Below are 12,411 nucleotides of genomic sequence, written 5' to 3'. Positions count from 1 at the left end.
GCAGCCCCAGGGGAGCCATGAGACCAGCCATTGCCAGAGGCCTTAAGACCCTACAGAAATTTCCATCATTGTTATGGGACCTGTGGGATGAAGGAAAGCACCAAGGACCTGGAGTCAGCACAGCGTCTCAGGCTATTGACTCCCCAACTTCAGCAGCTTCCCAAGGGTTGGTTTCAGTGGGACAGCTGCAGAAGATGAAGTTTGCTGTGCCTGAAGATTTGCTGGCACTACATCTACACTGCAGGCTTCTTCCTCTTTCACCTTTTCCCCTGTGTGGCAGGAAGGGACTGCCAGAATTCATATTTGGCACCAAGGTCTGACAGTGAGCAAGGCAATAGTTTAAAATGTTAGTGGTAGTTGCTAAGTATTAAGGTACTAAAACTGAAAGGAGGGATTCTGGAATATATTTCAGTCATAATCCTAGTAATAAAAACCTTGCAGGGCTGGCACTGCTCTGCAGCAGTTTGGAGAATTGTATGTTTTGGTTTTCAAAGCTGAGCAAACAGTCGAGCTATTTAGTCATAACTTATATTAATTGGCTATTTTTAAGTAATTACTGATTATTATTCAGGGGGGAAAGCCTCCTCTGTGCAGATCATTTTTCTCATTTCCCTGGCATACAGCCAGTGTTACATGCATTAAAAGAGCAAGCTATGCCAGGACATAAGTTTAGAAGATGTAAATCTCAATTCTGGTCAGCTAGACCATTGACATCCACAGTAACACACTTCATTTTATTGGGATTTTCCTCTGCCCAGTTCTCTGTGGAAAAGAGTCTGACTCTCAGAGAAACTTTTAAAACAAACAAGAGGCAAGACTTACTGAACACTGGAAAAGAGCTTGCACATGTGAACAAGTGTCAGAAAAGCAGAACACTCATTTTTCATGTTGTAGCCTCTTTCACTCTACCATGCTTCGCAGACCAGCTATAGCTTCCTGAGTACACAGAGTGAAAGGAACAGTAAATTTCTAGCCGTCAAAAAAAGGCTAGAACAGGAAAAATTTTATCAGATGTAATTCGCCTCTGCAGCTGTGTGCCTGGGCATGGAACAATGGACACATTTTGCCTAATGCAGGCCATGTGCTTCTCCGTGTCCCAGGAGGAATTTGGTCTCAGCAAAAACTCTCCTGCAGGTTCTGCCTGCAAACTGTCACCCTGCATCACCCCTCAGTGGAACTCAGTGCAAAAAGTGCAAAGTTTTCCAGCTAGGAAACTGTGAGGGAATAGCACTGTTGTCTAAAAATACATCAGAAAAGGATAAACACTGGGGAGAGAGAAATTCTTTAAGCTAAAGGACAATGTTGGCATAAGAACAAACAGGTCATTCTCAGATGCACAGGATAGGCTGATCTGGTGATGCTAAGATACCAAAACTTTAAACAACTTTAAGAGAAGTTACTGTAATTTTCACTCCCATACAGAGGCAATGTCTCCAGAATGTAATTGTGACTTGAAGTGAGGGTGACATGAAGCCCAGATAGTAAACACCAGAAATTCAAATGTTTGCTTTCTTGTTGAAACAGAAACAAACACAAAAGTTTTGTGTGAAAAGTTTGGTCACTGACAGTGCTTCTTTCTTTAGCTACAGGTAGATGTCTGCGTGTCCTCACCCTTTTAAACAGGTTGTCTTTAGAGAGTCATAGCATGGTTTGTGCATGCAGTCATTGTGACTGCCCAGGGGAGTAAATAAAAGAGACTTTAGTGCTGGTAACCCTACTGAGTATATGTAGTTTGATTGGAGAGCAGTCTGAAACTGACTAATCAACCATCACATGATTTTTCCGTCATGGACAAAGTGAAGATTAGAAGAAGCTAAACACATCTTATTTGCACCACGTGTTTCAGTGCATTAAGAAGACAACATAGCAGTACATATTTCTGTCTGAGGCAACACATTCAAACCCAACAGATTTGCTTCCTGAATCAGTTCACTCCAAGACAACCAGGATATTATGCATGGTATTAATTTCACTGATCATCCAATTCTGAATGAGCTGTCTCTTGCAAACCCACGGACAGCTCTGGAATTAAATGTACACTCTGCCTTTTACAATCCATGCAAAGGATATAAAAATGTGGGCCAATGTAGTATCATATAATATATGTAATATACGATATATAATATATATATCTTCATTACCATCAGCATTTGGTAATAATCCATCTGCAATAGAAAAGCAAATAAAACAAGATTATGTAACATTGTGTACTGTCAAAGCACCCTGAAGCGGTACTAAAATATCACAAAACCTTGAGGCTCATGGATGTCTTCCCAGAAAATTAATGCACAGATCTTCAGCAAATATTAGAGTCATGCAAAGCCATGCAAAATGAGATGCACATTACTTTTAATGTCAGTAAAAAGTACCACTGTTTCCTTGTCTCACTGCTTCTCAGGTACTCAAGTATCTTATTCCTTGGCTAGCACTACTCACAGCTGCTGCACAAAAGCATATCTGGGCAGGATGTAAGAACTCACACACTCAGTACTTCCATCGCTGCCACTTCCAGGCCAACTGCATAAATGTTACAGCAGCAGCGCTACTGGGTGCTTAAGGATACTTAGAACAGACAAGACCATGGAAGGTGCCCAGGTACTGCTGCGTCCTGTGTATTCTTACATTTGGTAGGTTTGTGTGGAAAGTATAGGTAAATCCATCATTTCTTTAAAATGACTTTAAAGCACTTTAAAACACAGCCCGATTCTTTGAGCTTAAATGCTGGCTAAGCAAAATTTGCAATTATAACATTCTGATAATGTGTGTTGTGCTTTCGCACTCTCAGCTTTGCATTAAAGGGAACTGAGATGAAGTTTTCTAGAGTTAGTTTACTTTCTGGCTGAATGATGTCTAAATTATTTCTCAAAAGAATTTAAAAAAAAATCACTGAATTGTGGCATTAACAGCAAGCATATATCAAAAAAATGAATGGATGCAAAAGAAATTGAACAAAAGGTCTCAAATAATTTGAAATAATCACATTTTAAAACGCTTTAGGGAAAGAAGGACAAATCAGTTCATAGTGTAGTGGCTCCCAGAAATGACTGCCTCCGTATCACAGTCTATCAAATGTTCACCTGTATCTCAGTTTCTCTAGTACTTACATACCTGTAACATAACAGGCAGGCTGTCGAGTGGCCAGTGCACAAATACACAATGCACACGTTTTACTAACCCTGCTGGAGAACTTGTAGCTTCAGCACTGTTGTCGAATACATACACAATGGACAGTATCTAATGCAATTAGATCTATACTGCATAATTATGTGGTATACATACAACTGTATAACTGCATGCATACAACTGTATAACTGCATTGCAAATATTGCAATTAATAGAAGCATAGAATCATAGAATGGTTTGGGTTGGAGAGAACTTTATGATCCTCTAGTTCCAAACCCCCTGCCATGGGCAGGGATGCCTCACACTAGACCATGTCACCCAAGTCTCTGTCAAACCTGGCCTTGTACACTGCCAGGGATGGAGCATTCACAACCTCCCTGGGCAACCTATTCCAGTGCCTCACCACCCTCACAGTAAAGAACTTCTTCCTTATATCTAACCTAAACTTCCCCTGTTAAAGTTTTAACCCGTTACCCCTTGTCCTATCACTACAGTCCCTAATGAAGAGTCCCTCCCCAGCATCCCTATAGGCCCCCTTCAGATACCAGAAGGCTGCTATGAGGTCTCCACGCAGCCTTCTCTTCTCCAGGCTGAGCAGCCTCAACTTTCTCAGCCTATCTTCATATGGGAGGTGCTCCAGTCCCCTGATCATCCTCGCGGCCCTCCTCTGGACTTGTTCCAACAGTTCCATGTCCTTTTTATGTTGAGGACACCAGAACTGTACACAATACTCCAAGTGAGGTCTCACAAGAGTAGAGTAGAGGAGCAGGATCACCTCCTTCGACCTGCAGGTCACGGTGGGGTTTTTCTTATGATATACTTAAACATAGTATAAAGCACACAGTATATAATAACAGCAAAGAAAAGAATTATTAACTAATTGAAGCATTCAGAAGCTGGAAACTTTGTCAAAACAGGAAATTATTCAGTACCTCCTTTTTACTGCTCAATTAAGAAAAGGTTTTAATATGGCTAACCTAATTAATTAATACAGCTGCAGACCATATTCAGTCATCATTATCAAAAGTTCCATAGTGTACTTTTCTAACACCTCGGGGTCCCTATCCCCTATAACATGAATCTTCAGGTCATGTCCCTCACCCACTACCTAGAAGAGACATGGGAGTAGTCATCCCCAGCGGTAGGCAGTAGGGCTGTCCACCCAGGTGGTATGCAGCAGGGCAGGTGGATTGGATGGCATCACCTTGCAGGTTTCCTAACCTGTAAGAAAAAGCTCCTTGAAATGCTTTCCAAGACACATTTTAGATGGAGGCTAAACATTTTAATAGAAAAGTAAAATTCTTTTTTTCCCTATATAAAACCTGAAAGTTTCCAAATCCCTGCTAAAAAGTACCTACACCCAAACTTTTCTTACTAAATCAAAAACTCATGAGAACTGGCAGGAAGAGTGACGGCTTAGCTGGAGATTTGGGTGTAAGGAAATGACTTGGTGTCACAAAACACAGATCTGTGCCAGTGAGTGTTTGGTGCTTTCTGCTGGAAGCACTCCCAACAGCCAGGCAGATGGGCAGGTGTGGCATCACCAGCAGCCTCACAGCAATGAGGTCGGTGAGCTGGGGTGGGGGCCATGCTTGCCAGCCTCTGGCAGCAAGGACATTTATTTCTCTGCTTACAAACCACATTATTCGGCCACACTGAATTTCATAGAATCATAGAATGGTTTGGGTTGGAAGAGACCTTAAACTTCATCCAGGTCCAACCCCTGCCACAGGCAGGGACGCCTTCCACTAGAGCAGCTTGCTCCAAGCCCCATCCAACCTGGCCTTCAAGACTGACAAGGATGGGGCAGCCACAGCTTCTCTGGGCACCTGTGCCAGTGCCTCAGCACCCTCACAGGAAAGAGTTTCTTCCTTGTATCTAGCCTAAATCTCCCCTATTTCCGTTTAAAGCCATTCCCCCTGTCCTGTCACTGCATCCCCCTGTAAAACCTGGGCCTCTGCTCACGTCTCCCAACTTCCCGTGTGTTTGCCGGCAGGAGGCACTGGGATCAGAGGGCGCGATTTGCTGGGGGGATGTCTCTGAGGTGGCAGAGCCGCCCCGCACGGTTGCTGCCCGCTGTCTCCCCAAGGCGCTGCCCGGCGCCCTCCGCAGCCGCCGGGGCTCCGCACCAGGGCGCGTCCCGGGGGGCCCTGAGGGCAAAGGCCCCCCCCCCGCGGCTGGCTGAGCTCGGCAGCGCAGGGCGGGCGGCGACGGCGGCGGGCCGCCAGGGGGCGCTGCAGGCAGAGCCCTCAGCTCGAGCGGCCGCTCTCGGCGGCGGGGCCGGCTGCGCGGCGCCGCATCAGGTGGGCCGGCCCCTTCCATGGAGTCGCGGCTGCTGCCGAGCGCCTCCTGCCCGGACTCCGCCATGAGGCTCTAAGGGGCGGCTGCGTGCGGAGCAACGAGTCGGTCGTGCTGCCGAGCGCCCTGAGCCTGGCACCGGCCTTCTTCGCCTGCAGGGGAGCCCAACGGTGCGGCCGCTGCTACTGCCGCCGCCGCGGGTCTGGCCGGGCGGGCGGTCGGCCCGGGGCCATGTAAAGCGGTAGCGGCCGGGGGCAGCCGAGCCGAGCTCGGGGAGAGGAGCCGCCGCCGGCCGGGGAGGCCCCGCGGGGGGGGATCATGGCGACGTCTAATCTCTTAAAGGTGAGAGCGGGGCCTGGCCGTTCTCTGCCTGAGGAGGCAGGCGGCGGGGGCCGGGCTACCAGGGCTGCCCCACCGCCGGCTGGGCCCGGCGTGTGGCTGAGGCGGCCGGGCTGGGCAGACCATAGGACGGCGGCAGGCCGCGGCCGTCGCTCCCCGAAGTTGCCGCTCCCGGGAGCGGGAGCCGCGGCCCTCCCTCAGGTGAACGGCCTCGGCGCCGCGCTCAGTGCGGGACCGCCGGCCTCGGCCCGGTCCGGCCGGTGGCCTCTTGGGTGCCGGCACCCCGCACCCCACCCCTGCGCTCTCCTCCCAAACACGCGTCGTTGGGAAACAGCGTTGCGTCGTGCAGTTAGACAGGGTACGGAGTCGTCCCTTTGTTTATTTAAAAGACCTGGGTGTACGGAAAATGAGTTTTAAGTTTAACAAAGAGTTGAAAAATGTCTTCGCCGCTGGCAGGTGGTGTTGTTTGGAGAGCCACCGTATTCCATCGGTTATGTTAACTACAGTTTTTCTGCAAAGGAGAACTCCTGGAGGCCTTTAGGTTATATTAAGCAGCTTTGCTCTTACAGGCAGACGTTTTGAAGCACTTTCCCCGCTCTCGGTGCCATATCGGTCACCCCCCGTAGGTTTGAACAGGAGTTTTCAGTAGGACAGTCCGGCACTGGAGCTCAGGGCTGCCTGCCCTGGTATTTGTGGCATGTGTGTGGAGAAGACTGTATGTGGCCTTTGAGGCCATGCCGGCATATGGCAGACAGGCCTACTCTAAACAACTGCTAACTAGTGTCTGCAGAAGGTGTTCCTAGAACATCAGGTTAAGGTGAAGAGCCTTGGGAAGGCCATCTGCTTCCCTTTATCCGTTAGCAATTTAAAATATGTGTGAACATAGACCTATACATGTGGTCAACACTACGTATTATAGTTAAATGTGATTCCGAAGGAGTGCTGCTTACATTTTGGCAATCTGACCTATATTGAAAGTACAGCTTTGGCCTGAAACTGCTGGTTGTGTTACTCAGAGATGATCAGTGTGAAGAAATGAGAAATAATTGATAACCTTCTTTCTTCCTGGTATCCAAAAAAAGGGTTTAGTATTAGTAAGATATTAAAAGTCTTTACCGAAATTGAAATGTAACTGAAATGAATTTAATTTCTCTATAGTTTTATGTCTAAGTAGTTCGATTTTTTAGCAGATAAGACTTAACATGAAAAAATAAAATTGAAGAATCCAAGGACACTGGTGGAAAGAATAATTTCGCATAAGAAGAAATGTGTTTTTTGTGGAAGAGCGTGGTTTTGGAGCAGGGAACAGACAGTCTTATCTACTTGTTAATGATTTAGTCCATCTCTTTGCTATATGTTTAAGTATCTGTGGAGACACCAATGCGTGCTTTGACCAGACACGTGTAGTTGTATAGCCTGTAGAAGACAGAAGGAGCAGGCCTGAAAGGTATGTCAGCATTCCACTGCAGCTGGTTTGAAAGAATAGTAAGTGTACACTGAGTGAAAATAGAGTCAAAGTCCTTGATTCTGTGAGATTACTCTTGCCTTTGTGTTGACTAGTCATGTTTTTGCAACTGGCCTTTGAATCATGAGTATTTTATGTTGACAGCAATATATATATATGCACAGTGTGTTTTGGGAAAAATGCCACAGGGATACCTATTCTAAAACAGGGCTTCCTGGTCACTTGGAGTGTTTTAAGCACTATAACTTACTAATTAGTGAGTTTTCTAATGACAGTAATGTATGAACCCTGCGTTACAAAAGGAAAGATTTTACAGTGATTTGACTTCATTTATAATGACACAATAAAGCAATGTGTTCGAACTAGATGAAGTCTTTTGTTCCCTAATTCTGCTCATCAGAGTGCTCTCAGAGAAACTGTTGATTCCAGGTTGGTGTTGATTGGCAGTGCTTCATGTGTTCTGCTTTAATGTTTAGGGAAAAAAGCAATGTCTCAGCACAGAAAAATCCCTGGCTGAGAAAGAAGAGGTGTTAAAATCTGTAAGGGTTTTTTTCATATAATTTCCAAATGAGCCTGCATAATCAAATCTTAAATTTGGTTTAGACAAGTCTTGGTTTTGCTAGGATAAACAGGAACTAAGAGTTTTCTCTGTTTTTTACCCATCCTTGTTTGGCTTCCTGCATAGTTGAGAAAATGTAGTACTCTTCTTATTGCAGTAATGGGTACTAGCTGAATCCAAAGCTGACTGATGTTATTTTAAAGGGCATTGTTTGAACTCCACTAGTGCATGACTTTCCTAATTGTAAATATTTTTTTTAGTGAGAAGCGTATTCTCAGAGAACGTTCTTTTAAATGCAAAATTAAAATGACCTATCATATGCTGAATCCTGGTGAGATACAACAAGTTGTAATGTGGCAAAAATGTTGAAGTAGTTAGTAAGAGCTAGCTATGACATGGTAAGCTAGTGTGAACCCTACTGTGCAGAACTGTTCTCCCACACTGAGGTCATGGCTTTCCTGTACATGAGCCATTATGAGGCCAGTCCCCCAGAGTTTCTTCTCTCAACATACCTTTGACTCGGGCACTTCATTCTGGGAGGTGTGTTGGACTAGTAACCTGTTGCCTTTGCAGTGGCAAAATAGTCTAAACCAATTCACTCGTGATGTGAAGATACATGAGTGTTTCTGCAGTTTGTGGTACAGAGCACCTCAGCTTATTGCAGCACAAAGAAAAGCCATAGTTGTATCCATGCTGGCTGATCTTTACATGTCTGTAGAGCTTTACTGGAGCTGCCAGCAAATGGAAGAGTCCGTCCTTGCAAGATGACTTGCAGCTTGAGCCTGGCGTTAGGAGAGAAGCAGCAAATGAAGCAGCAGATTTTCTGTAGGTTTAAGTGAAATGAGAACCATTATTTACCTTTGCATTGGTTTAAAGTGGGATTGTTGGGTTTTTTTTTACTCTCATGTCTGTGTCACTGACAACTGGAAACAGATCTGAAGTTTTGGAACTCTTCAACTTAAAGTAAGTATTCCAGATCTGTGTTTTAACATTGCTTCTTCCTGGCTTTTTCCAATTAGGATATCCACTAGAAGTTGCACACCGGTTAGTTAAATAGAGCTTTTTTTCTGGAGTTTTTCTGCTTTGTGTAGTAACTTCAGTGCTATCACTACACTGACTTTTAAAGGTGCTGGTAGCAGAGATTAATCAGACAGTGAATTTTCATGCTTATTTCAGTCTAGGACCTCGTACTTCCTATTTCATCCCTCTGGGAATTAACCTTAATATAAATCTATCATCTGTAAATGGTGAAGTAGTAACGGTGAAGATGTTATATATAGCTAAGATGTATAACAAGAATGTTGGGTTTCTTACAGTACAGTTTAGAGCATCTGATGGAGATTAGGGCTGAATTTATATGTGGCCTGAAAGTGTACTGTGTTACAGAGTGTACACTAAAGAGACCGGAATGTCCAAATAGACATTTGAAGGTTCAGAGGGACAGTGGCTTAGAGGCCTCATCATACTGCCTTGCTTTGTTACATTCCACATTTATTTAGGCTCTTGTACCATATTCCATGCCTGCTGTGCTGCTTTTCAACTTGCTTACAGTTAAGGTGAGGAATTTTGTGTTGTGCGATAATACCCAAATCAGAAAAACTGGTTAGTGGAACAATTCCACTTGCATCACTTACTAATTCTGTGTAATACCCACCAACAGGTTTTTTACCTGCTGTCCTAAAATACTATGTTTAGGTGCTTCTGCATAAAAGTGAAGAAAAGGGGAAAAGTAAGTTTGAAGAGTAAAGTTGTAGTATATAGCTCAATATAGTGTTTGAAGTAGTATGTATTTCAAGTGAAGTTTAGTGTTAAAATGGAACTTTAAATCTCTTTGATCAAACAGTGAAGTGACTTTGGAAACATAAAATATTTGTGAAGTGGAATTATTTTGCAAAGGATTACATTTGAAACTCCTAGAATAGTCACTTAGCAAGGGTATGGCTATCAATCATCATCCTTGTTTTCAGAGAAAATTGGGTAAGTGGAGTAATTTTATTTTGTTAAGGTGTGAATTCCTTCCCTTGGGAGCTGCGGTTTGAGGCAACAAGCTAAGAAAAACAAATTACCCAGGAAATGCAGCTCAGAAGTTGCATGGGTTTGTAGCAACCCATGGGTCCCTGGTGTTGTCTGTGCCACTGGTGTATGTGTGACTTTGGTCACAAGTAAGAGTTACCACTGTTTGACTTCCTCTGCCATTATAAAATTTTGTTGTCTGATGCCCTACTAGGGGTAGAATTAATGAATGTGAGTGGCACACAGTAGGTGGTAGTATGCACTCTTTCTTTTGTAATTTCAGCACAAGAATGGTAGGTCAGGGAAGCTTGTGTCTGTCTAGAGGATGCTGAATCCTTTATTGCCCATAAGTAAGAGTTTGAGTGGAATTTTTAATCCATTAGTTTTATTTCCTCTTCTGTCTAATATAGAGGGAAGTGAAGAAAAAAAATTCTGTATGTATAGAAAACAGAGTTCTAAACTTCTCTAATGGCATTTTCTGCAAAGCTTTATTTGGGAAATTCTTTTAAAGTAGGTACATGCTCATGACAAGTGCACATGGAGTTTTTACAACTGAAATGGAGTTTTATGTGTGCTTCTTCGAATGAGGTAGAAGACAGCCTAATGTCTCCCCCCCTTCATGTTTTACTAGTCTTATTCACAAAGAGAATTTATTTTTTATCTTCAGCTCTTTTCAGCAAAGGGCTGGATTGCACTTCTCCAAAATTGCAGAACAGGCTTTTTACCTCTTTCAGAAAACTTATGGGATCTACTCTGAAGTTTCACTCCAAAGGAAAACTTTGGAGGAAGTTGGTTTTACTTATTTTATAATGTCTTTTCTACAACTTCTAACTGTACAGTAGCTGGTCTTTCAAGTTCATTATCCTGCAAAAGGGGACTGGGAACAGAAGCATCTACAAGTAGAAACTAACCATTTTCACAGGACTAGGAAAGATGAGAGCAACTTCTCAAAGTTTAGGGAATAATTATAAAGCTGGCTCTCTGGGGAGGAAGCATGTAGTTGAGCATTTTCAAAGATGATGCATTCAAATTTTTTTTTACAGTGGAAGGGAACAGGCAAAAGTCTCTCTCTAATTGGAAAATAATTTATTTTCCTTTTTTTTTTAATGTTAAAAGAATTATAAGCTTCATCAAACTGGGTGCTTCTGTGAAGCCCATGTTCAGTACCTAATAGTATGATAATGCTGTGAGGCCTCCAGCTGATGTTGCTATAAAAATTGTTACTGTGATTCCTGTTGTATCTTTTTAACTGGAAGATGAGACATCTTTGCACTTCAGAGTAGCAGGGGATACAGTTTCCAAACTGCGCTTGTGCTGAATGCTAAATGACAGATTTAATTGTAAATTTCCATGTAGAAATTAATCAGAAGGAGATGGTTTAGAGAACGTGTGGTGCTGCTTGTGCTTGTTTATCTGAAGAGGTGTTAGTGGCAGAACAGCGCACTTGTCAGAATTTCAAGCAGCTAGACTGTATTATTTGGTGCATGTGAAGTGAATTGTGTCAAATGTAGTAGTACTGGCCAAGGCAATGATCTGTTCAAAAGTAAACAGTGCATTGGAAGATAACATTGCACATAACCAGTAGTATTTCTGCCACAGAGCTGTCAATCAACTGTTTATTTTTTAATTGCAGGTTTTTCTTTTAAAAATGTAGAGCTGTAAGCAAATAGTGATTTTTTTAAAGCTGTTGGTTTGGGGATTTTTTGTTTATTTTTTTAAATAAAGGAAGCCTGTCTACTGCAGTGATATTTTTTTTTAAATAATCAGAATTATATTGGAGCATTTAATTTCTGTAGTTTTGCCTTAATATTTACCATAGGATTGAAAAAATCTACCTTGGATTAGATTTTTCAGAATGGTGGAAACCATTTTCATCTGCATCAGCTGTAGTCCTGGCCATCAAACTGCCTATGGCCAGTTAACCCACAGGAAGGGAGTCTGTAATACAGCAGCTCCTACATCACTCTGCTTACTTCCTCCCTCTTTGCTGCTGACTCCAAATGCGCAGCGGAGAAGAAGGGTACATGGCAGCATCCACAGGTGCTATTCCTGATTCCTGGCTGCCATTTTGGCAATGGTAATTCATTCAAGACAGATTTCCAACTCTGCCTCATGACTTTCGTTGCATGTATCCTGGCTGGGGCAGTGAAGCTGACTATCATTTATGTTGTCCATTTATAACTCCATTAACAGGTGAAGAACACTTGCTAGAACTTGTTGCATTGTAGCTAGTGCAGTGAATAAAGCAAAAAGTTGGCAGTCTGGCTTCTCTAAGAAACAAGTAATAGCTCTGTCTCATTTTAAAGTAATAAACACCGTGATAAGTGCTGTTCAGCTGTGGTGGTGTAGCTCAAAGGCTGGCTTATGGGAGACACCTCAGAAGATATTTTTAAGTTTACCATAGGAAGTGCAATCCTTAGAGATAAGTTTAAGAAAATGTTTTATTAACAGTATTTTTTTTGTTCTTTTCAGAACAAAGGTTCGCTTCAGTTTGAAGACAAATGGGATTTCATGCGCCCTATCGTTCTGAAACTTCTTCGTCAGGAGTCTGTCACAAAACAGCAATGGTTTGATCTGTTTTCGTAAGTAATTTTTTACTATCTTTCATCTTTCT

The 12,411-nt window shown here is 43.2% G+C and overlaps 1 protein-coding gene across 1 annotated transcript in view; it reads left to right on the top strand.

The window, feature by feature from the left end:
• The first annotated feature begins 5,389 nt into the window (after positions 1–5,389).
• CUL5 (cullin 5) overlaps positions 5,390–12,411 on the top strand; it is a 32,529-nt gene continuing 25,507 nt past the window's right edge. Inside the window, exons 1-2 of the mRNA XM_062615352.1 lie at positions 5,390–5,763; positions 12,270–12,379. Coding sequence (XP_062471336.1) covers positions 5,740–5,763; positions 12,270–12,379 — 134 coding nt within the window. The 5' untranslated portion in view covers positions 5,390–5,739. The remainder of the gene's footprint in view (positions 5,764–12,269; positions 12,380–12,411) is intronic.

The sequence above is a fragment of the Pezoporus occidentalis genome, unplaced genomic scaffold, assembly GCF_034315485.1.
Source record: "Pezoporus occidentalis ecotype Australia unplaced genomic scaffold, CSIRO_AGI_Poc_V1 ctg18, whole genome shotgun sequence".
Lineage (NCBI taxonomy): Eukaryota > Metazoa > Chordata > Aves > Psittaciformes > Psittacidae > Pezoporus > Pezoporus occidentalis.
The sequence above is the reverse complement of the archived record's forward strand: the minus strand, read 5'-3'. Positions and strand labels throughout refer to the sequence as shown.